At 37.9% G+C, this 26,827-nt stretch overlaps 1 protein-coding gene across 3 annotated transcripts in view; it reads right to left on the reverse strand.

Annotated features, from left to right (window-relative positions):
* Positions 1 to 1,123: 1,123 nt before the first annotated feature.
* The window catches only part of LOC107770871 (protein THYLAKOID ASSEMBLY 8-like, chloroplastic), a 29,288-nt gene continuing 3,584 nt past the window's right edge, over positions 1,124 to 26,827 (reverse strand). For 2 of the 3 annotated variants that reach the window (XM_075229680.1, XM_075229681.1), the window contains exon 3: positions 5,748 to 6,227. In XM_075229680.1, the coding sequence (XP_075085781.1) occupies positions 5,748 to 6,227 (480 nt within the window). Of the gene's footprint in view, positions 1,579 to 5,747; positions 6,228 to 26,827 lie in introns of those variants that run through there. The other variant, XM_016590206.2, reaches the window with a different exon arrangement.

A 26,827-nucleotide genomic window follows, 5' to 3' on the forward strand; every position in this document is an offset into this window, starting at 1 on the left:
TTGAGAGAGACAATGCAGATGAAGAAGTGAAGAATTGTGGTGAATGAGAATGGGGAAGAGAATTGCGATGTGAGTGAGAGAAATTGGAAGTGAAGAATCATGGTTTCTGAGAATGGGAAAGAGAATGGCGATGTGTGTATGAAATTGGAGAGAGAGAACGTGGAGAGAGAAATTTACATCAAATACGGTAATTATGTGAGAGAAAAATCTGAAAGGAGAGAAAAAAATAATACATAGCGTATTTAATGGCTTAAGGGTAGGAGGTAACCATAAATAGATATTTTGCTATAAAAATTAAAAGGTAGCTATAGAATATAATTTTTTAAAAGGGTATTTATTTAAAATAAATAAGGTGTTAACTTTGCTATAGGAGGTAAAATTTCCTTGTATATAAATGGGATTTAATGTCAAACGGAAACATGAAATCACCAGTCATATCAGAAACATGAAATCACCAGTCATATCAGAAACAAGCATCATATAAATTGAGCCCATTTGCTCCTCCGTTTACTCTGATCTTGACTCATTAGCTTCTCCCTCTCTTTTCCAGTGATTACTAATTATCAACTTACTAAGGTCAAATACATTCACATTTGGAAGTGATAAGTAGATGGTAGACAACCTCCGTAGGTCTATCAATGGTTTCGAATCCCCTAAACTTTATTTTTGAAATTTTCAAATAATAATTCCGATAAATATTCAAGTTCCATCAACTTTAAGGATCAAAACCACACTTTTCAACTAATTGAAAGTTAATTCTGGTTAGTGAAATAATACTTGGACTAAAACTGATGTTAATCAATAACAGAGGAACTAAAATTGCTATTTTCCCTTAAAAAATTACGAAAAAAGCTAGTAGTAAAATGTTGATCAGATGAAGCCCGATGTTGCAAAGTGGTTTTGCTCCTAGTGTTTGCCTCTAAGGGGTTGTTTGGTAATTATGTAAGGGTGATTGATATCCAAAGATCTAAATAAGAAAACTAGAACTAATAGTACCATCATATTATGTATTATTCAATAGTGGTTGAGTGATTGTTAATATGGAAATTGTTAAAAAAGGTACAAATATAAAAGATATAAAAGAGTTGAAAAGAAGATAAAAGAGTTGCAAACTGAAACATTATCGTGTAGCAGCCATATAACTCATAATTTTAGTAGGAGCAATCAAACACTCCAAGTTATAATCATCAAAAGCTATATATTATTAATTCTACGTATTGTAGCAAAGCATTTGCTCATCACCATACCAAGCAACTTGCCAAAAGGAGCCCTAGTTACATACAAATCCTTTATGTATAGAAGTCGGAAATGCTACTATCTATCACCTACAAAGATGAGCACCCAAGAAGCACCCAGTGGGTGAACATCTCCACCTTACTCACAAAACACTCCTCATTGAGATAATAAACGCCTCCATGTACCAAGAAAACAAGTAATAGTTAATACATGTGGATAAACAACAATATTCTACTAGTATGTTTTTGCTTTCCAATAGTTACAAGAGCTCCACGCACAACTCGTAGGTTGTTGTAGATAAATTTCAACAATTCAGATGAGATCTAGCGACCTTCGCTTGGACTGGGAACAGGAAAAAGAAAGTAACGTCAGCTTGAGTCAAACAAAGTACAGAAATGTAACAATTTCACATTTGTAAGGCAAGTTCTCATCTTTTCTTATTTACATTTCTCTGACCATTATTTCAGACTACTCAAAACTGCAGGTAAAGGCAAATGACACGAGAAAATAAGCAACTTCAATCTAGTTTAACAAAACAACTCTCTTTTAGTTTCTGAAATTCCCAGACCTCCTCTCTTATCATTTTCATAACTCCTCTCTTTCTGATTATTCAATCCAACAGGGGCGAGCAGAGTAGGCAACATGCGGCCAATGGAAGCAGACAGGGACGTTGTTTTGGGCTCAAGCTACAAAATTACTTCTCAAGGGAAATAAAGTGAGGGGTAAAGTGGAAATAAACAGGCACTTCGTTGACATAATGTGATTTAACTGTACTAGAAAAAGGAATTGCACGGGAGGTCCCTCTAAAGACCTACTGAACTAAGAAGCTCCAATATTTTTCAAATAAAAAGACTCATTGTTGTTAAACTAGAACTGAGGCCGTAGTAATTCTGCCAAAAATGACCTTGAAGACACATTAAAAGTTATCCTCAATTCAAACAGGTGGATTCTTTGAGAAATCACCATCAACAACAATGCTGTTTCTAAGTATGACCATTAGATATTCAGATTCTTCATGCTGACCATCAGATATTCAAATTCTTCATGTTTCTACTGCTGCCGGAAATGGTGCAGATTTCCCAAGGCAATTTCAATTTCTACTAGAGAAGTGCCTTAACATTGCATTTTAAATTTGTCCAGATAAAATTGACTTTGAAACCTCCACAACCATGAATAGCCAAATGAACTGGTTCCCTCACCAACTGGTGCCAATTGTGCATCGCATTCATCCCATATAATATTGTTAGTCTGATAATCGTTCTATAGATAATAATAACTGGAAAATAACATGAGAAAGAATATTATTGATGTACATTAACTATAATACAAGTACCCCTATTTATAATAATATACAATACCTACACTACTCCTATTTCATGTATTAAAAAAAAAAATAAATGAGGCCTAACACTCCCCTCAAGCTGGTGCATACAAATCATATGTACCGAGCTTGTTACATATATAACTAATACGGGGACCAGTGAGGGACTTGGTGAAAATATCTGCAAACTGATCATTCGACATCACAAACTTTGTAGCAATATCTCCTGAGAGTATCTTTTTTCTGACGAAGTGACAGTCAATATCAATGTGTTTAGTTCTTTCATGGAACACCGGATTTGATGCAATATGAAGGGCAGCTTGATTAGAGCGCACAAGTTCCATCTGGCTGATTTCACCAAATTTCAACTCCTTGAGCAATTGTTTGATACAAACTAGCTCACATGTTGTCATAGCCATTGCTCGATATTCTGCTTCTGCACTAGACCGAGCAACTACATTCTGTTTCTTGCACTTCCAAGACACCAAATTGCCTCCTACTAAAATACAATATCCAGACGTAGAACGTCTATCAGAAGGTGATCCTGCCCAATCAGCATCTGAGTATACAACAATCTACTTATGGCCTCGATCCTCAAACAATAACCATTTGCCTGGAGCCGATTTTATATACATTAGAATGCGGACAACTGCATCCCAATGACTATCACAGGAAGAATCCATAAACTGACTTACAACACTCACAGGAAAGGAAATGTCAGGTCTAGTCACTGTGAGATAATTTAATTTACCAATCAGCCGCATATATCTTGCAAGATCGCTAAACGGCTCCCTTTGTCCTGGCAGAAGTTTAGAATTCGGATCCATCGGAGTGTCAACAGGTCTACAGCCTGTCATACATGTCTCCTCAAGAATGTCTAAAGTATATTTCCGTTGTGAGATCACAATACCTGAGCAAGACTGAGTGACCTCAATACCCAAAAAAATATTTTAATCTGCCCAGATCCTTAGTCTGAAAGTGTAGAAAGAAATGTTGCTTCAATTTAATAAAACCATCCTGATCATTGCTGGTAATAACAATATTGTCAACATAGACCACCAGATAAACACAGAGACTTGAAGGAGAATGCCGATAAAACACAGAGTGATCAGCTTCACTACGAGTCATGCCAAACACCTGAATAACTGTGTTGAATTTACCAAACCAGGCTCGAGGAGACTGCTTTAGACCATAAAGTGACCGGCGCAAGCAACATACAAGGTCACGAGACTCCCCCTGAGCAACAAAACCAGGTGGTTGCTCCATATAAACTTCATCCTCAAGGTCACCGTGAAGAAAAGCATTCTTAATGTCCAGCTGATAGAGAGGCCAATGGCGAACAGCAGCCATCGATAGAAAAAGGCGGACCGATGTTATTTTAGCCACGGGAGATAAAGTATCACTGTAATCGAGCCCAAATATCTGAATATATCCTTTGGTAACAAGACGGGCCTTAAGTCGATCAATTTGGCCATCCGGACGAACTTTGACTGCATAAATCCAACGACAATCAACAGTAGATTTACCTGAAGGAAGAGGAACAAGCTCCCAAATACCACTCGTATGTAAAGCAGACATCTCGTCATTCATAGCATGTCGCCATCCTGGATGAGACAATGCATCACCTGTAGACTTAGGGATGGAAACAGAAGACAAAGAAGATATAAGAGCATAATGGGGTGATGACAGACGATGATAACTTAAACTGACATAATGGGGATTAGGATTAAGTGTGGTCTGTATATCTTTCCGAAGTGCAATTGGTGTATTAAGAAGAGACAAGTCCGCAGTAGGAACATGGTCAGGTGCAGGACGTGAATCAGCTGGGCCTGATGCTGGGCGCGGACGACGATGATAAGTCAAGAGTGGTGTTCCTGTGGCTGGGGATCTAGGAGGAGCAATACTAGACTCCTCAACGGTTGGTATGGGTAAGACTTTTGTGGCCGAAGGTAGAGGAGGAGCTATAGTAAACTCCTCAAAGGTCGGTATAGGTAACACCTCAAATATATCAAGGTGGTCAAAAGAGGTAAAGAAAGGTTTAGACTCAAAAAATGTGACGTCAGCTGACATAAGGTACCTACGAAGATCAAGTGAGTAACAACGATATCCCTTCTGAACACGAGAATAACCAAGGAAGACACACTTGACAACACGAGGAGCCAATTTATCTTTCCCAGGGGCTAAGTTATGAACGAAACATGTGCTCCCAAAAACACGAGGGGGAAGAGAGTAAAAGGGTCACTGGGAAACAATACTGAGTAAGGAATCTAATTTTGGATGGGAGATGAAGGCATCTGATTAATCAAATAACAAGATGTGAGAACTGCATCGCCCCAAACACGCAAGGGAACACGAGACTCAATGAGAAGTGTGCGAGCAGTCTCAATGTGGTACTTTTTTTTTAAGCAACTATACCACTCGGCAGCACTTGCCTAGTGGCTAATATATAAATAAAATCCCAAAATGGGTCCAAAGCTTACAAGATGTCCAAAAGCAAAATAGAAGTTGCATGAAGCTACTAGCTATTAAAAAGATAGAAAAGCTAAAATCTAATGAACTAGCTATTACAACATGATAAGTTGAATGCTTCCTTCTCCTATTAGTGTATGTGAATCCAATTGTCATTGGCAAATACCAAGCAGCACCTATCAAGCTCTCACCAGGCGCCAGGGTATATTGTCCATAGGCTAAAATGAATTCCAAACATATCCACCACAGAGTTGAAGCCAGCATAGTCTTCCAAGTGTAGCTACTATATGATCTCCATATGCAGTGGACTGATTTTGTTCAAGTATTAATCATGTGCTCACTCATCAAAATTAATGTGTAGAAGAGGAGCCTGGCTTTAGGCAGGCTTTGCAAGGCAAAAGCCAGGCTTGAGCTGGCTTTAGGCAAGCTTTGCAAGGCAAAGGCCAGGCATGAGCTGGCTTTAGGCAGGCTTTGCAGGCCAAAAGCCAGGCTAGAGCTGGCTTTAGGCAGGCTTTACAAGGCAAAAGTCAGGCATGAGCTGGCTTTAGCCAGGCATGAGCTGGCTTTAGGCTGGCTTTGCAAGGCAAAAGCCAGGAATTAAGCAGGCTTTGCAAGGCAAAAGCCAGCCATGTGGTGCTTATTCTTTCTCTCTCAACCTTATTTTTCTGATAAATAATTTCTTGAGAAGTCGTAAACTGCTGAAACTAAGAGGATAAATATTCTAAGGCATTATCATTGCGAAAAGTGCGGATAGAGAAACACCAAATTGATTTTTGATTTTAGCACAAAAATTCTGGAATATAGAAAACAACTCCAAACGATCTTTCATTAAGAAAAGCCAAGTACATCTTGAATAATCATCAATGAAACTAACAAAATAACAAAATCCCAAGGTTGAACTGACTCTACTAGGACCCCATATATCAGAATGAACTAAAGAGAAAACATACTCTACACTATTCTCAACACTACGCGGAAAGGAGGCTCGGATATGTTTCCCAAGCTGACACGACTCACATTCTAATGTAGACAAACTAGGCACCATCTTCTGAAGCTTGGATAAACTAAGATGTCCTAAACGTCTGTGAATTAGGTCTGCATGATCGGTAACTAGACATGATGTGGAGGGATTGAGTGAGTTAAGGTAGTAAAGACTTTCTGATTCACGCCCGGTGCCAATCTTCAGTCTCGTACTGCGGTCCTGCATAATAAAAGAATCATCAATAAATATATACCACAATGGAGGGCACGAGTCAAACGACTAGCATATGCAAAACTAAAAGGACAGACAGGAACATAAAGAACGGAATCTAGAGAAACAGAAGATAGGGGATTAACTTGTCCAACTCTTTTTGCTTTAGTTTGAAACTCATTGGCTAAAGTAACAGTGGGAAGAGACTGTGAATACATAATATTCGACAAAAGTGATTTATTACCAGAGATATGATCAGAAGCACCCGAGTCCATGACCCATGGTGCAAGAGTACTAGATTGAGAAACACAAGCAAAAGAATTACCAGCAACAGAAGTATTAGTCTGATTAACCGAGGCTACTTGTGGAGATATCTGCTTACTTGCTCGATACTAAAGGAACTCATTATATTCCTCTTCACATAAAGAAAATTACTAGTAGTCTCGATCTGAGCAACATAAGCATTTTTGGGTGGTGGACCATGTAAAGAATAGCACACTTCACGAGTGTGTCCAAGTTTATTATAATAAGAACACTTGGGTCTAGATCTTCCAAAACGACTTCCTCCTCGTCTTTTCTCCATAGTTTGAGATGCCCGATTTTCTATTGTCTGAGATGCGAGAATAGAGGAGTCAAGTGTCTATGATGAGATCACTGGGTGACTTGGTGCTGTAGCAAGGCGAAGTAATCGAAAGAATAATTCATCAACTGTAGGGACAGTCGGGCTAGCCAAAATCGGGTCACGTACTGAATCAAGGTCATTCGGAAGTCCAGCGACTGTAAGAACTAGAAACATCTTCTGTCGTTGCTCTTGTGTCTTTTAAATACTAGCAGAAACTGGCATTAACTTCTCAAATTCCTCCATGACTGTCGGTACTTGTCCCAAATAAGTAGACATATTCAATTCCAGTTTCTTCAAGTTTGTCATTCACGATATCACATCATAGAATCGAGATATGTCAGTAGTGTATAAAGTGCGAGCCTTTTCCCAAGCTAATTGGCATGTCTGGAATGGACGAAACAAGGGCATCAGCTTGGAATCAATAGATCGCCACAAGATACTACACAATTGAACATCGATCTTTTCTCAAATTGCTTTGGCCTTTTCATCTCCATCACTAGCCTTTTTGGTTAAGTGATCTTGAACACCTTGACCCTTGCACCACAATTCAACAGCGGAAGCCCAAGATAAATTGTTTGAACTTCCGATTAAGGGCTCTAAAGTAATCATGAAGCTTAAATTTCCAGAACCCGTGTTTTTAGAACCAAATACATCAAATCCAAGAGACATGGTTGTACCAAATAGCAAAGACAAGTATGAACAGCAATAATCTCACTAGAGAAGTGAAGAGAAAATGCCAGAATCTGAAAATCACCGGAATTTGGAAAAACAATCGCCGGAAAAATAGAAAAATGGTCGAAATTTGGTTTAAATTGGATGGGTAGGCTCGGAATTACTGTGCGAGTAAGCTGTCTTGAAGAAGCTCAGTCAAAAAATCTGGCTAGAAGAGGGCTCGCGCGCATGGCGCGTACACAGATCTCGCCGGAAAAGTTTCGGTCTGTCCGGCGCGTGAGGGCGCGTGGGGCAGCTTTTTCCGATAAGGTTTGATGGGGTTTGGTCGCGGGACTACGGCGAACCTTGTGGTGGTGTTAGTTTGTGCACAACACGGATAAATAGTGACTTTGACGCAACAGCCACCGGAAAAGTTGCACAGTGAACTGTTTTTTTTTTCTTTCTGAATATTGCTGGTAAATTGCACAACGATTATTATTCCACTAGTGCTCTGATACCATGTGGAAAATAACACGAGAAAGAATATTATTGATGTACATTAACTATAATACAAGTACCCCTATTTATAACAATATACAATACCTACACTACTCCTATTCCATGTAGAACTACGCTTATTTACATAACTAACTAACAATAACTACGCCGCGTCCCAAACAAAGTTGGGGTCGACGAAATGAATCCTCACATCTTTCTTTAAGCTCAACTCATATCATCATCATGCCAAAATAAAAAAAATAGTAATGAAAATAAGTTAAATATATAATAATAATAATAATAATAATAACTAAAATAATAATAATAATAATAATAACAATAAAAGTTCTCTAACAAATTTAAATGCCATTCATTATCATTAATATCACAAACAGTGTTTTAAAAGGCGTTTTCAGGGCGAGGCGCACCAAAAACGCCCCGAGGCGATGGCGTGGGGCGAAAGTCTCAAGAGGCGTACGGCCGGGCATTTGAGGCGCGTTTTTTTAGTGAGGCGTAAGCCCCATAGACTTTTCAAATTGAAATAAAATTTGTTGAATAAGTCCATATAATACCCAAATTCTCAAAAGTCGGCTTGGTAATTACTCAAAAGTTTTAAAAAAGAACTGAAATGTATTAAATTTAGAAGTCAAGACCTTTATTATTGATTGAAATCCTAATTCATGGTCTTTCCCAATTCTTTATTTTGCCCGCTAGTCTGTTAATATCTCCCAAAAGCAACGAATATTCACTTTTTTTTTACAAATACAAAGAGAACTCTATTCTCCTTCATAGCAGCAAGTTCAAAGTTCAAATTGCAGGTTAGTCATCCTTTTTGTTCCTCGATATAGAAAACTTTATTCTTTTAGACTCAAATTACTTGTGCTTGTAAGTAACGTATAATAGATTGTTTTGATTAGTTTTTTGTGAGGATGGAGCCCACATATGTGTATATATATATTTCACATATTTATAGTTTTCTTCAATTTTTATGCAATTTTACCTGTTTATAAATATTTACTGTAATTATATTATTTTATAAAATATTAAAAATTAAATACCTATGGGGCTTACGCCTCGCTGAGGCATATGTAAAATATCGCCTCGCCTTACGCCCACGCCTTTTAAAACACTGGTCAGTATCACTTATATAAATCTTTTTCTTCCATTGTCCCCTATCTTTAGCTAAATCTTCATTGATTCCAAGGATTTGTAGGTCTTTCAAGACAACTTCGATGTGATTTTAGGTCTACGTCGTCCCTTTTTAACACCTTAACACATTATAGTTTCGCACCTACGGACCGGTGTCTTTGTAGGGCAACGCAAGACATGACCAAACTATCTCAAGCGACCTTTCATTTTATCCTTAATGCGTGCTACTTGCACCTTCTGGCGAATGTGGTCATTTTTAATCTTATCTAATCTTTTATGACCACATACCCATTTTAGCATCCGCATTTCTGCAAGACTATTCTTATGGATATGTTGAACTTTAACAGTCCAATATTCACTACCATATAATATTGTTGGTTTTATAGTTGTTCTATAGAACTTACTCTTCACTTGATAACACCCCAACTGCACTTGATACAGCCCAAGATAGCAACCATGCGCTTTGGATGTCAATTGATGGCTACTTTCGCAATTGGGAGGCTATAGGTGTAATTTGCCATCAATTAAAGACTACACGTAGTTGGAGGCTATACTTGTAATAAGTGAATGCACTTAGCTCCTTAGAATAAACTTAGGGGTATTTGGGTCATTTGTAGCCAAATACCTACTCTAGTATAAATAGCCCCTAACGCTTTCATTTTAGGGTAGACTTTTTCGATAAATGACGAATACTCTTTTGAGAGGTGTAATGGTGGTTTGCCTTTGTTGATAACTTTATTCAAGGTGCATTCTTCAAGTGGAATCACACTTCCACTTGAAGGCATCCATATAGTTTAGGTTCACTTTGTTATGTAATTAACAACAACAACAACAACAACAAGCCCAGTAATTTTCCACAAGTGGAGTCTGGGGAGGGTAATATGTACGTCGCCTTACCCCTACCCTGGAAGGGCACTTTGTAATGTAATTATTGGGTGATTAATTATATCAACTGTTTTTCAATTACTACTTTGTTTCGTCTACTCTCAAATTCTATCCCTTGTCTTTAATTTCTTGTCTTCCGCATATTAGATTCGTATCATTTGGTATCAGAGCCCGGATTAGTGTTCAGTTCTACAAAAACTATCTAGGTATTTGATTTTATCAGAAAATCACAAAAAAAAAAAGGTCAAAAGATCGTTTCAAAAATAGAAGATTTTTGCGTTTGTTCTATTGTTCCTCACTGTTTGTTTCCAAAAATAGAAAATAGAAATCGAAGTGTTCATTCTCTCTCTGTCGATTTTTTATTCCGAAAATCTTGTATCTGCTGAATTTCGTTTGATATCACTTGAAATTCATTGGATTAATTTGGGTGAACTTCGAATGTCACCACTGAAACCTAAAATTTTTAACTCTTGAAGAAGCTGGTTGAATTTCAATTTGTAAATTTTAGCTCGAAATCAAATGGATGTGGTTTAATCTTGTTACGGTTAAGGTCTAATCCAGAGTTCTGGGGTTGATACTTAGTTTCTCCTTAATCATTCAGCGGTGATTGCTCAGAAACACGGTGTAAATTCAACATGGGGGGAAGAAAAGATTTATGTTAACTCAGGTTTCAAATCTTATGAAATCACAAGAACTTATTCAAGATCTGAAATCTGGTATGACTGGGGGAATACAGCAGGAACATGTTTCAGAGATTGACTTTCAGTCATAAAATCATGAAATGGATTGTCTAAAATGGCATCAAAGGTTCAGACTATGTCCGTCAAACGTTGGAAAACAGTTGAGTTCTTCTCTCAGTTTTATGGCACATAGAAGTATAATAAATACGGCAGATATATCAGCATTATTGCTATACAAGGGGATAGCAGATCAGTTGCAATAATTCCAGAAGGTACATTTAAAGAAGGATGGGGAAGATAGCATTAAAGATGGATAGATTCATTAATGCTGCAATCATAGCAGAAGAAAAAGCCCTCAACCCAGTCATCGACTCCTCTTATGTTGAACAACTCAGGGACAATAAATGGACGACAACAGAGACCAAAACTTCGCCGATCAAGACTCAAAATTCCAGAATTATTGTCTGGTAGCCATAAAGCTTCAGATAATGATCTTCTAGGAAGATGTATTGTTGGAAAATTTCCCGATTCTTTGCAGGAAGTACCAACACTCAATGATGTCCGGAGATGGGTCACTTCAGTTTGGAAATCTCATGGAGTAAATGTTTATGAGATGAATGACTCATTCTTAAAAGGTCTTTAGCGAAATCGGTAATTTTTGCGGGGGTGGATTGAATCAGGAGAAGAAACTAGTCTGAAGAATCACTTGCGCTGGGCCAGAATTAAAGTGAAGGGAAATGGTACTAATGTACCGAAAGAAGTGGAAGTTGAAAGTGATGGTTTTATTTACACCATTCCCTATATGGTGTGAAATTCCGGCGAGGGTGGAGGCCGTAAATCTTTCTGGCAGTGTTTCTTTTGACCTAACTGAGGAGAATAGGTCCTGTGAGGAAGGTCATGGGACTTTTCTTCCGCAGAATACGCTTGAGCACGATGGTACATCGAAAGGAGTAATCAATTCAAATCTGTTGCCACGTGAGGAGGCACGTGCTAGGGACAAACAGGCTGCCTTGGTCCCAATAGTTGTTATATATAAGGATTTGGGTTATAGGCACATTAACTGCAATGGGCCAATAGATCCTTTGATTTTAAATAGAGCCCAAGAGTCAGCAGCTATTTTAAAAGACCTAGATCCAATGCTCCTGGAATTAGAAGTCAATTGCAGTCAATCCACATCGGAAGGTTCGAGTATTCCCAGCTTTAAAGTTATCGAAAACTTTCCTCTAACAGGTTGGCCTTCTCAATTGCCTGGAGAATGGAGAAGAACAGAACGAAGGAGTGATTATGCTGGAACTGAACAATACAGAAGGAATTCACACCCAACAAAGAGGACAACAATCATCTAATATGCAGATAATTGAAGCTTCTGAAGAGCAACCATGGGTGTTAGAGAATGCAGAACCAATCGATGTTCAACCTTTTGACGAAGAGATGGATGCAACATTGTGGGTGCACAGCAATATAATTCGCCTGAGCAACAAATTTGGAGTAGATTTTCAGGGATGCGAAAAAGAGGCCCTTGCTCTCTTTATCAAAATTGATAGCCAGAGAAAGAATCACAGAGCAGAACCAATCACAACAATTCCTTCAACTCCAAGATGGAAAGGTAGTCAGGAACTCAAAGGTTTAGTTAATTTTGATGTCAAGTTCAAAAGCATAGGGGACAAAAGCATGGGAAAATTCCAGTCAATTGTTGATCCATGAAGATAAACATAATCTCATGGAATGTTAGGGGGATAAATAATAGAAGGAAAATTACGTGAACCAATAAGAATAAATGGGCCTGCTTTTATTGCAAATCCATTTGTTGTGCCAAACGCCATACACTCACCTAATGTTTTTTAAACTAATAAGAAACAACTTTAGAGAATCCAAAAAAGCAAATGATGCTTTGGACTTTTGGAGAAAGTCTTTGAGTCAGAATATTACTTTCCGGTGACATGACTTCGTGTTACCGGGAAGTTGATAGAACACTTTTTTGGCGGGAATTACTATAACTCCCTCTAAAGGTTTCTGACAGTTGATTAGACGCACGTCTCTCCGCATTTAATGCCCCGAACACGCGTCATCCCATGAGTCAGCACAGCTTTTGCCGATTATCGAGGTAATCATGGCCATGAATTTAGCCGCCACAATTTTACTTATACGCAACATTATTTTCCTTTGCGTTTCATAATTTCTCGAGCTTCTGATTTGCATCTTTGTTTCTATTTCTCTTCAAACACAAAACCTTTTCCTTCTTCTTTTTCAATGGCTTCTTCCTCCAAGCGTGTGTCAAGAAACCAAAGTAGAAGGGGATATATATGAGTATGTAAAGCAACTATAGGCAAATAGATGGGTGAAATATGAATGCCTGCAAGCTAGTGAGACCAGAGGGGGATATTAATGATGTGGGATAGTAGAATTTTGAAAGGGCAAGTTGCATGCACAGGAGTGCACTCCTTGACTTGCAAATTCATGGCCACTGCCCAGGACTTTTCCTGGCATCTAACAGGGGTATATGGCCCAAACAGCAGAAGGGAAAAACAAGGAATGTGGGAAGAAATTGGGGCTGCTTTTGGGTGGTATGTGGTGACTTCAACACTCCCAGGTTTATCTCAGAACAGAAGAATTGTACCGCCCTAACAAAAGATATGATTGATTTTTCTGATTTCATAAATGACATGGAGCTAGTAGATCTTCCTTTAAATGGAGGCTTATATACAAGGAATTGGGGAGGGACTGAAGATTCTTCCTCCAGAATTGATAGACTCCTCGTCTCAACACATTGGAATGAGGAATTTAGGAGTATCAAACAATCTATCCAACAGAGAGTAGCCTCAGATCATTTTCCTCAAGCATTACAATGTGGGGATTGGGGCTACAACAAATCCTACTTCAAATTTGAAAACTGGTGGTTAGGAGTAAAGGGGTTCAATGAACAAGTGAAGATTTGGTGGGACTCATTTGTGTTTGCAGGTAGACCAGACTATATCCTGGCAAGCAAACTCAAAGCTTTAAAAGGGAAGTTAAAGGAGTGGAATCGATCAAAGCATGGAAATTTGGAGACCATCAAGATCAATATCCTCAATCAGATCTCAGAGTTGGATTCAATTCAAGAGCAGAGAAATTTGAATGAAGAGGAAGTTTTATTGAAAGCCAACTTGTTCATGGAATTTGAAGAGGTGACAAAAAATGAGGAGATTGCTTGGAGGCAAAGGTCTAGGGCCTTGTGGTTGAAAGAAGGAGATAAAAATACTAAATTCTTTCGGAGGACAGCAAATGCACACAAGAGGTACAACAACATAGATCAACAAGTGGTTAATGGTGTAACACTGGAAGATCTTGTTGCTATTAAAGGAGAGATAGTAAGGTTTTATCAGCATCTTTTTACGGAGTCTGAATTTTGGAGACCAAACTTTAACATGGTGGACTGTCCTGCAATCACTGATGAAGAAAAAGAATGGCTTCAAAAACCTTTTGGGGAACAAGAGGTGCATGAGTGCCTCAAACTCTGTGCTATTGATAAAAGCCCAGGTCCTGATGGTTTTACTGTGGGTTTATATTCCAATTGTTGGGATACTATTAAAGGAGACATATTGCAAGCTATTCAGAATTTTCACAGCCAGGAGTTCTTTGAAAAGAGCCTAAGAGGGTGTTTGGACTGGCTTAAAAGCTGGTCAAACCAGCTTAAAAACACTTTTGGGCCTACTTGAGTGTTTGGATAGACTATAAAAGTGCTTTTAAGCCAAATACTTTTAAGCTAAAACACCCAAAACAAGCCAAAATCAATAAGTTGGGGTTGCCTAACTTATTGCTTTTTGGCTTATAAGCTCCTTATGTTTGACCAAATAATTTACCTTATTATCCCTTTTACTTTTTCTAAACCCAAAAATATCCTTCCCTTACTAATTAAATCCTGTGTCATCTAATGGCCGTTTTCAAGCTTTCTGCTGCCATTCCCCAAAATTTTATCAATTTCTTTGAAGTTGTAAACGTAAAGCCAACTGTAGCTTTATAAATATTTGATATATTCTAATATTTTGTATACATTGTTTTGTTTTAGCTTCTTTTTTGGTTCCATAACATTTAAAAAAAATGTTGTTGATTCCTTTATTTTTTTAAATTGGTGAAACTATATTCCAAATCAAATTTTTCAATGAGTCTACATGTTAACCTAGAATTTGAAGCTATACAACAACAACAACAACCCAGTATAATCCCACTAGTAGGGTCTGGAGAGGGTAGTTTGTACGCAGACCTTACCCCTACCCTAAGGTAGAGAGGTTGTTTCCGATAAACCCCCGGCTCCCTCCCTCCAAGAACTCCCCACCTTGCTCTTGGGGTGACTCGAACTCGCAACCTCTTGGTTGGAAGTGGAAGATGCTCACCACTAGAGCAACCCACTCTTGTCGAGAAGAATTTGAAGCTATGAGCGGAAAAAATATTTTTTTGTGAAATAATAGATTATTGCATGTTATTTAAATAAATAATTTATATTTAGGCAATCAGTTTAAATTGAAAAGTGAACTAAATTATAAATTTTTTGTATATGTATTAATTTAGAATAAAATATTATCGTAATCATCTTCTTTATGGTGTTAACAACTTTAAGAATATTTCAGTTATTTTAACAAAAACAAGTGCTTACCAGCATTTATTGACCAAACACTTCAACAACTTTTTTTTTTTCAGTTTCAGCACTTTTATCCAAACACTTAACTGCTTATTTATAAAACAAGCTTCAGCACTTATGCTTAAAAGCCACTTTTTTTAAGCCAATCCAAACGGGCTCTAAATGCCAGCTACATAGCTTTGATTCCAAAGAAAAATGGGGCAAAAGAATTAAAGGATTACAGGCCTATCAGTCTGATAGGCAGTGTGTATAAAATTATCTCTAAACTTTTGGCTGAAAGACTTAAATTAGTGATCTCTAAGCTGATTGGCAAACACCAAATGGCTTTTATTAAAGAAAGGCAAATCATGGATGCTACTCTTATCGCCAATGAATGTGTTGACTCTAGATTGACGGAGAAGAAGCCAGGAATCTTGTGCAAGTTAGATATAGAAAAAGCCTTTGACCATGTTAATTGGGACTTCTTAACAGTGTTTAAAAAAGCGCCCGCTTCCTCGCTTTAAGCGAGAAGCGAGGCGAAGCGTGAAGGGCAGCGCTTCAGCAAGGTGAAGCGACTCAGGTCAGTAAAAGCGACCACTTCTCTGTAAAAAGCGAGAAGCGGGGAAAGCGAAGCGAAGCGAAGAAGCGTCCGCTTCTCTGTTTTAAAATACCCAACCCTATTTTATTAAAAACGAGTTTTTTGGATTAAACACTGGCCTGGACTTCTTCAACAGCAGCGACTAGGGTTCTTCAACTTCCAACAGCAGCGACTTCTTCTTCTTCATCTTCTTCTGATTTCTGAAAGAATCTCAAAGCATCAACTAGGGTTGTTTTTCTTCTTCAACTTCAAGTTCAAGACTTCAAGACTTCAACAGGTATGTCCTGAACTTCTGATTTTCCTTCTACTTCTTCTTTTTCTTTTTCTTTTTCTTTTTCTTTTTCTTTCTGAACTTCCAAAAAGCGGCGAAATGCTGGCGAATTTTTTCCAGAAAATTACTGCCGAATTTTTCCAGTTTTTAACAGAGAATTCCTATAATTTTTTATATCCTTTATTCTTAGTTCTTATTGCCTTTCTTATGTGTTATGTAGTTGTTCTTTTAATGGCGCCAAAAGAAGATAGGAAAGACCCGGCTTGGGCTTACTCTGAAAGAGTTAGCGAGACCAACAAGATGGCCATTAGATGTCTTTTTTGGGATAAGATTTCAAATGGGGGAATCTATCGTCAAAAAACGCATCTAATCGGTGGTGATCCAAATGTCACATCTTGTCCTAAAGTTCTGTCGCATGTGAAAGAAGAATTGAAAGCATTCCTTCAAAACAGTATTTATTTTAATTTTTTTTTTAAATTCCGCTTCACTTCAAAAAAGCGAGCGCTTCGCTTCTCGCTTCTCGTGAAATGGGGGTTGTCGCTTTTCCTCGCTTCACGCTCTTCACAACACTGCTTCTTAATAAATATGCTGAGACAGATGGGTTTTAGTACAAAATGGACCAACTGGATCAGATTTTGTATTAGCACTGCCAGATTTTCAGTGTTGGTTAATGGCTTGCCTAAAGGTTTCTTTCGGTTTCTTTCCCTCACATAGGGGATTGAGGCAAGGGGATCCTCTATCCCCTTTTTTGTTCATTATAGCTATGGAGGGATTGAACAACATGCTCCACACAGCGCAACAAAATAATTGGATCAGGGGTTTAAGGCTAAACAACAGACAAGGTGGAAGTTTGGAGATATCTCATCTCCTCTATGCAGATGATGCCATTATTCTTTGTGATGCAGAGATAGACCAGATAAGGATGCTAAGAGTTATTCTTACAATCTTTGAAGGCATATCGGGGCTTAATATTAACTGGGGGGAAAAGCCTTATTTTCCCAACTAATGAACCTCGGCAGATTCAGCAACTCGCGGGGATTCTTGGTGGTGAAATTGGTGTTTTTCCAACTATTTATCTTGGTATGCGTTTGGGGGCTAAGTGTAGATCCATTGATATATGGAATGGGGTCTTGGAGAAATGTGAAAATAAACTAGCAAGGTGGAAAAATCAATCTCTCTTTAGGCGGCAGGCTAGTACTTATCAACAGTGTATTGGATGCCCTGCCCTTCCTACTTATATGATGTCTTTGTTCCCTATCCCTCCAAAAGTTGAAAGGAGAATGGATGCTTTAAGGAGAAAATTTCTATGGCAAGGCAACAAAGAAAGAAGCAGTGTTTTTGAGAGCGAGAAGCGCAAAAAAGCGACAGGGGCTCGCCTCGCTTCAAAAGCGAAGCGCACGCTTCATTGAAGTGACGCGCAATTCTTAAATAAATATAATAATTAATTTTATAAACTGAAATACATATAAAATTAATCAAATAAACTGAAAATATAACATATATATAATAATTAATTTTATAAACTGAAATACACATTAAAAAAATCAAATAAACTGAAAATATAACATATATATATAATAATTAATTTTATAAACTAAAATACATATTAAAATTAATAAATAAGAAGAATAAAAGGGGGGAAAAACAGAATCAAAAAACCAGCGCCTACCCTAGTTGTGCGTTGGAGGAGAAAAACTGGTTGTTGCTGCTAACGTTAGGAAGAAGAAAGAATGGTCTTTTCACTTTGGGTCTGTTTTGTATAATAAAAACAAAGACCTAAACTTTATTTTTTTAAAAATGACCCCTTTGAACAAAAGCGAGCGCTTCTGCGCTTCTCGCTTCTGGGTCGCTTCGCGCTTTCTTGGCTGAAGCGATCGCTGCTGATGGTCGGGTCGCCTCAGTTAGGAAAAAGCGACGGCTTCTCACTTTGCCTCGCTTCTCGCTTAAAGCGACGAAGCGCTCGCTTTTCAAAACACTGGAAAGAAGAGTTTCATTTAGTTAAGTGGAAGATTGGGAAGGAGAAAGAATGGTCTTTTCACTTTGGGTATGATTTGAATAATAAAAACAAAGACCCAAACTTTTTTTTTTTTAAAATGACCCCTCTGAATAGAAGCGAGCGCTTCTGCGCTTCTCGCTTAAAGCGACGAAGCGCTCGCTTTTCAAAACACCGGAAAGAAGAGTGTTTCATTTAGTTAAGTGGAAGACAGTCACTCTTAGCAAGAGGGAGGGAGGCATGGGAATAAAATATTTGAGGAAACCAAAGCCTCCTTATGAAATGGCTGTGGAGATTCACAACAGAAGAACAATCATTATGGAGGATGGTAATTAAAGACAAGTATGGAGAGGCAGGGCCCTGGAAAACAAAGATAATAAACACTACCAATGGGGTTAGTGTCCGGAAGACAATCAGAAATCTTTGGCAAATGTTCAGCAACAAAATCAGCTATAAAGTGGGTAGTGGACAGAACATTTCTTTTTGGGAAGACAACTGGTTGGGACAGGAGCCTCTGAAGACATTGTACCCAGACATTTTCTCAATAAATCAGCAGCATAAGGCCACCGTGAATGAGGTTCGGTCAGCTCAAGGGTGGAATCTCACTTATAGAACTCTTAAATGATTGGAAAATCACTAGAATTGCAGATTTTTACAATAAACTCAATCAATTCACTGGGGTAAATCAGGACGTAGACAAGGTGTGGTGGTTGGGGCACAACTCAGGAAGGTTCTCAGTCAAGTCTTCCTATCATATGCTTAATCAAACTAATATTGTGATTGATCTTTGGCCCTGGAAACACATGGAAAGTAAAAATACCCTACAAAGTGGCATGTTTTGTTTGGTTGGTTGCTAGAAAGGCATGTTTAACACGGGACAATTTGAGGAGAAGGGGAATATCTTTGTGCTCTAGATGTCACTTATGCGGAAAGGAGGAAGAAACCAACAGTCACCTTTTTCTGCACTGTTCGGTGACTGTTCAGGTTTGGAACATCTTTATAGCACTAACAGGGATTCAATGGGTCATGCCCAATAGCACCATGGAAATGTTGTCATGCTGGAACAAGGGGAGAAGATCTGTAAGTGAGAAGAATAGATGGGGTATGATTCCTGCATGCATATGGTGGACTCTTTGGAATGAGAGGAATTCAAGATGTTTTGAAGACAATGCTAACTCAATTCAAAAGATTAAAATGAATTGCTTACTGCTTTTTCATTTTTGGTGTAAACTGGAATACATAGAGGACTCAGAAGCTATAATAGATGTTCTTGGGTTTTTGTAAGAAGATAGATAAATTGATGTATATTTTTGGTTATTCCCTATGTAATTATGGCATGCACAGCCTTTGTGCTTTTGAATATAGCAAACTGTTATCATCTCAAAAAACAAAAAAAACTTCGAAATCGATTTGGTGAAGAAGACAACTAGATCTTCTGATTTTGTGGTTGCTTGTACAAATTGAGTATTGGGGTTTGATTAAAGGGTTGTTGCGAAGCTTGGACTGATTTTTCGCTTGATTGGAGCTGAGTTGAGGCGAATTCGATTGAGAAATTCTGGGTCGAAATCAAAGAACATGAAGAACTTGGGTTGAATTTTTGAAGTTGCATGTAGGCCGTCCGCAAGCTATGCCTCTCACGTAGTCGAATCAAGAAGCCATCAGGATTTGGGTAACTCTGACGTAGCCGTAGCAACCATCACGCATAGGCTTTGCCACCGTCACCTTAGGCTGCGACCCTTCTCTATACAGTTCTCTACGTCAGGTCTGATTTCTATAAGCTTAAACTTTTTTCGATTTCTGAATTTCTGAAGGAATTGAGATTGATTAATCAAATTGAAGACTGAACTTCATCTCTATTTTTTGGATTGATTGAGTTTGTGTTATAGATACTTCTGAGTTCGAAGACTTGTCCTGTTTTACTGCTGGGAATTGAGTTGGGTTCGACATTTAGATTCTGAACTTTGGTATTGAGGAAGTTCTGTTTCTGAGTTTGTTGTTCTGGAATATGAAGTGACATTCTGAAATTATCGCTTGTTTGAATATAGTTGCTTGATTCTCTAAGTATTGAGCTGAAATCTGTCTTGCTGCAAATTTGAAATCCATCTGTGTTCAATTTGTTGCTGCCGTTTGTGAATCTGAGTCCTTGATTGAGTTTCTTAGTTGCTGAACTTATCCTTGTGTCTGCTGAATTGAGGTTAGTCTCTGAGTGGAGAACTGAAAGTCATCCTTGAATTGTGGGATTGATTTTAAAAGAATATTGTTTAGTGTTTGGATCTCCGAGTTTGGGAAATTAACTTGGCCTGAGGATTCGAACTGTTGGTAGCTGCAGTCTATTATTGAGTTCTGGTAATTATTGATTGTGATTGACAACTTATTTAGTTGTGCTGCTTCTGAAGTTTGGGAATCCTTTTAGAACATCAGAAAATCCCATTCCAGGCAGCTGCAGTTTTGCTGAGTTCCTGCTGAGTTTGTTCAGAATTTTACAATTTAACAGTTTTAAATCCCTGCACTGTTTTGAGGCAACTCTAGCTACAGCCCTGTTTCTGCACAGTTATTCAATTCTGCAGTTATAAACTGTTCTGTAATTGTGAACTGCTGAGCATTCCATAGCTACTTGAAGTGGGAATTGAACTAGTTTTGGACCAGCCTTTGAGCTGCTGAAATCTGCAGCTTTGGGACAGTATCTGAGCACTGATTGGCAGCAAAAACCACTCCAATCTCCTATCTTATTTAATGTTTCAGTTTGCACCTATTGGTCGTCCAGTTAGCTGCACTATTAGTTACATTTCTGGGAGTTGATGTACTAGTTTGCAGTGCATTCTTTTGTGAGTTAAAGCTAAGCTTCTGATTCTAATTACCTGAGAGAAGCATTTTCTGAAGTGTGGTTAATTTCTCTGGAAATTGGGACAGAAGTTGGGGCTGGATTGATCTAGTTTTGGGTGACCCTAAACCTGGTAATTGCAGAAGAGTCACTGAAGGTTGAAGAACTGGAATTGTCATTAGTTGCATTAGAAGTTTCTGGAAGCTACACGGAATTCCAGATGTTCAGAAACCATTTCTGTCCAGGTCTTGCAAAAATGACCAGTTTTACAAATCTGTCCAGTCTTTGTGAATATGACCAATTTTTACAAACTGTCCAGTTTTGTAACCTTTCCATCTATGTGGAAATTAAACTCTAAAGCTAGATAAACTCGATATTAGTTCATATTGAGTTTTATTCTAGTTTCTTTGAGGGATTTATCTTATTTCGTGCTACTTCTTTCGTGCTTTTATCTTTTATTTTTCGTTGTTAATTGTTTGGCTCTTGTCCGTTTTTTTAATTGTGCCTTTCTTTCGTGTCAACATAAATTCCACTCTGACCTCGAAGTGAAAGGGCTACTTGTTGAATGCTCTTCTGGAGTTCGAAAGCAACGCAAACACCATAGAGCCGTAAAAGGCTTGAGTGGTAAGATTATTTGAGTGAGGTCAAAGGTCAAGGACCTTGAGTGAAACACGAGGGAATTGAGTGACATTGAGCAAGAGTGAAATACTAAGGGAATGAAAGTGAAGTACTTGTTTTCACTAACTTTTGCTCATTTTCTAGGTATGACGGGAACTAGCGAAGAGTCTCCCAACAAAATGGAGTCCTTCATGGAGCAAACGCTGAAACAAATAGGAGAATTCACCAATGAACTCGAGGAAGTTAAGCTTTCGGTGAAGCTCAATGAACAATGTATTTTTTTTGGGGGGGGGGGGGGGGCAATCCTTTGTCCATGGAAGATCCATTTCCACAAGTTCAACAACATGGAAAGATTTAACCTTATTTCAAAGGCATCTACTTGTGAAAGTAACCTCAAATGTGAAATGTGCTTGAATTTTGGACATACTACCTATGTTTGTCCTAATAGCCAACATGATGATCTAAATGGTAGTTATTCAAGTGACGTGATTGTTGCTTCTTCTACTTATGAAAATATGACTACTCTTAAGTTTGGTCATAAAGTGCTTGAAAATGATTTGACGCTTATTGAGGATGTCCAAAATACTCAAGATGCCTCTTGTACTTTAATTGTTGAAGATCCAAAGAATGAGTAATGCTAGTGTGCCTCAAGTTGAGCAATCTATTTGTGACTATTACAAAAGGAAGCAAATGAGAGTAGTTAAGGTGTTGGGAGAAGGGGCAAGCAAGCACTTTAAAAGGGAAACCTATGTCAAATGGGAGTCCGAAATGGAGAGAATTCTTGAGAATGAGGATATTTGCAAGGAGTGAGACAAGATGATAGTGATTGCTTGGGCACTATCAATGCATTTGAGAACCAAATATGGGTTAAGTCTCAACCCTTGGGGATCATCTTGGAAACCAAAATGTTCTTGGCAAGAGCTCAAGGAAAAGTTGAGAGATCACCTTCTTGAACAAGATGATCTTTCACATGATAAAGTTACTTGTGAAATGCTTGATACTCCAAGTCAAGAAAAGAATGAGAGAGAAAAGATAGAGTGGAGTAAGGGAGAGCAAAGTGACAATCCTAGAGAGGGAAAAGGAGAGCATGAGTTGCAAAATGACATTGGATTGTCACAAGGAGAAAAAGAAAAGAGTGAGGAGAAAAATGAAGAGAGTGAGATGGAAAGAAGATGAGATAAGAGAAAAACAAAGAGAGTGTGAGTGAGAACATATCTTAATTCTAATCTGTCTAACTCTTCTTTCTTTATTGTGAAGGATATCAAAGGAGAGTTTTCTTGTTCCTTTGAAGAGGAAAATTCTATTGAGGAGTTAACTTGTTCCTTTGAGAAGGATCCTCAAGGATGAAGAGGTTTTTGATAAAAAAGGGGAGTGAGCTAATTGATGCTAGCTTTAGTGTTAATTTTTGTACTTTCTCTATTTTAAGCTTTGAGAATACATTTTGGTCAAGCTTTATAAATGTTTCTAGGATGAAATGTAAGAATGATCAATTTGAAGCGTGGAATAACTTTTTTGATCTTAAATGTAATAAATCTTCTTGTGGTGACTTCACTAACGTCTTGAACTTCTTTTTGAAGGACTATCAAATGAGGAACCATAATAGAGATAGATGCTTGAAGCTACCATTTGGACTAACAAAAGGTTTTGAAACATTAATGCTTATCCAAGGCAAGAATGGTATGTTTGATTGGTTAGCGCTTATTTTTGGGCTTTCTAAAGCCATGGAGGTAATTGACCATGATTTGTACTTATTGACCAACTTTGTACTTCTAGACTATGACTTGTTGATGTTGCTATTATATTCATGTCGTGAGTTGCCAAGTGGCCAACTTAGAAAAGAATTTGGGAATAATATTTGTTTTTGATCTTGGTAATTCACTCTATGATTGTGGTTTGCATTTAAGCCAAGTGCCTATTGTTTTGTTGGGAAAAGTGTTCTTTGTTGATCTAAAGGATGCTTAATTATACTTCAAGAGTGTTCCCTTTGATGCATGTGGTAGAGATCTTTGGATTAAAATGGTGCATGAGTCTTATTGTGAAGTGTCTTTAGCATGCACAATTCTTTGTAAGCATGAAATGCTTGATGTTTTGTTTCTTGGTGCTAAGAAGTCTTTATGGAAATTTGAGCGTGATTATTTTGACTCTTGGCATGAAGTGACTTTGAATGATAAGAGAGTTAGCAGATTTGCTTTCTACATGCGGTATGCTTCTATGTTTGGACTACCTAATTCATTTCCCTTGTTTGTTAAGTTCATAGGAGTCATACTTTGTGCTTACTTGGAAAATTTTATGATTCCATGTGATGATGTTTTGTATATCGTTTTTAGAGGAGTCTTTGTACCTATTAGGAAGAATTGGGTCAAAACAATGCATGGGCACTTTCTTGACTTATCTTTACCATGCATATATATGCTTCTTGATGAGTTTATACTTGTACTTATTCCTTTTCATGTGTTGCAAGGTTTGAATTCGAGGACGAATTCTTTTCAAGAATGGAGTATGATACGGCCCAAGATAGCCAACACGCGCTTTGAATGTCAATTGATGGCTACTTCCACAATTGGGTGGTTATGAGTGTCATTTACCATCAATTGAAGACTACACGCAATTGGAGGCTATACTTGTAATAAGTGACTATACTTAGCTCCTTATAATTAGCTTAGGGGTATTTGGGTCATTTGTAGCCAAATACCCACTCTAGTATAAATAGCCTTACGACTTTCATTTTAGGGTAGACTATTTTGATGAATGATGAATACTCTTTTGAGAGATGTAATGTTAATTTGCCATTGTTGATGACAACTTTATTCAAGGTGTGTTCTTCAAGTGGAATCACACTTCCACTTGAAGATATTCCTATAGTTTAGGTTCACTTTGTTATATAATTATTGGGTGATTGATTATATCAATTGTTTTTCAATTATTACTTTGTTGGGTCTATTCTCAAATTATATCCCTGGTCTTTAATTTCTTGTCTTCCGCATTTTAAATTCGTATCAGCATTTCTCCACTTCAACCATCCGATTATAATCCTATAGGTAACATCTTCATCTATCATTCCATTCTATTGAAATAATGAACCTAGATATCTAAAGTTTTTGCATCTTGGCACCGCAATCCCATCTAGTCTCACCTTAACTAATCGTTGCCTTGTATTTCGGTTATTGACAGCCTTGACTACTACATGTTTTCTTATTATATTGTTGTCGATAATGCTTGTTCTCTTATTATCCTGTTATGGTTACTGCTTGTTTTCTTATTGTCTTGCTGTATTGATTGCTTTTTCTTTCCTTGAGCTGGGGGTCTATCGGAAACAGCCTCTCTACCCTTAAGGTAGGGGTAAGGTCTGCGTACACACTACCCTCCTCATATCCCACTCGTGGGATTATACTGGGTTTGTTGTTGTTGTAGATAACTACATTAAAAAAAAGAACTTGTCTTTCACTTTGGTAGATATTTTCCTATGACGTAGCACTCTCGTAACATTCCTTCGTCAGCCATCCTATTTTAATTATGTATTACATCTTAACCTTTTTTTTGATAAGGTAAATTGTATTAATCAAAAGGGAGAGAACTCCCGTGTACACAAAGTATACCAAAGACGTAGAGAATTTACATCAGAACATGATTCTCTACAAAAGACGCCCAATCTTCTATACAAGTAGGGGCTAAGTGAGTGCACCAAAAAGCGATCAAAGATAAAAGGCTATTCTTAAGATGTGAAAAAGGAGACTCAATCTCCTCAAAAGCTCTCCTATTTCTCTCCCCCCATACTACCCACATGAGAGTTAACGGAGCGAATTTCCACGCCTTTTGCTTTCTTCTTCTACGGAAACTGCCCCAGCTATATAACATTTCCTTTACAGTGCTTGGCATCACCCATTGAACACCAAAGAGATTCAGGATTGCCCTCCACAAAGCTGAGGACACCGGGCAATGCAACATAAGGTGATCAACTTCTTCTCCTGAGCTTTTACACATGTAGCACCAACTAACAAGTGTAATTCCCCTCTTTCGGAGATTTTCAGCAGTCAAAATCACTCCCCTTGCCGCTAGCCATGCAAAAAAGCACACCTTCGTGGGCGCCCTAGGAATCCAGATCGAGGTTACATCTTAACCTATCCTGCCATTTGAGCCTAGATGCTTCAATTTACTGCATGTAGGCACAACAATTGATTTAATCCCAACTCAACTTCATTAATCTTGTGAAGGATGAACTTGTAGTGCATATATTCTTACTTCTACTCATCTTAAAACCTTTACTTTCTAGGGTGATTCTCCATAGTTCTAGTTTTTGTTGAATCCTTGCTAATTTGCGTCAATTAGCACAATAACATACATCATAGGATTAGGACCTCATCTTATCACTATTTGCTAGTCCACTTCTGACTTGTGTAAAGAAGTATTAGCTCAACACAGATTTCCGGTGTAAGCCTACAGTTCTAGGTAACTGAATCTCCTCCAATTGTTCTAGAGCTTTTCTTGGTATAACCTTACAGTTCGTACATGTGATCATGTCACTTCTTTCAATAAGGAAGAAGTCTATTTGACTATGGTTATCTCTAGAACTGTCTTTGATTGAGCAAATCCTGCCCGATTTTGATTTCCGTCCCCGCAGGAGACATCGTAAATAGTTAAGTGTTATCAAGTTGTGTTCTCTCCATTTAGGTGTTGGCTAAAAATCATAACTTAGAGCAAACTTTAAATTATCCTACCTTTTAGTCCTGGTAACGTCTCGGCCAAATCTGTCACTATTTCTATCCACACATCCATTCAAATCTCTCTCGACAAAGATTTGCTAGCCACTTGACCCCTAGATCAAAATATCCACATCTTTTCTGAATTTTGTTTTAGATTCCTCATCTAATCTTTACTTAGTAAGGCACTAACTATGTTGATTGTTACCTTTCCCCACGCTAGTCTTAACAAGAAATGTTATCACCAACATTTTAGTTCTACAACTTTATCCTTAAGTTATGGTTTTACAATGATTCCCACCCAATTCCTATTTGGATTATCCCAAAAACCCAAAGTTTTAGGACAAGCATGGGCACTAACCCAATTTTAGTTTGGACCTTATCCTAAGCTTCGTCTACCAGAAAAATCATGTATAAAAATAGCATTGGCCACTTAATGCTACCTCCTTCAAGTGGTGATGGCATGGCTACAAATGAACGTGGACTTTAGCATGACATAGGAATAAATAAAAAGATTTTATGAAGAGGAATG

This window comes from Nicotiana tabacum, chromosome 14 (assembly GCF_000715075.1).
Source record: "Nicotiana tabacum cultivar K326 chromosome 14, ASM71507v2, whole genome shotgun sequence".
Lineage (NCBI taxonomy): Eukaryota > Viridiplantae > Streptophyta > Magnoliopsida > Solanales > Solanaceae > Nicotiana > Nicotiana tabacum.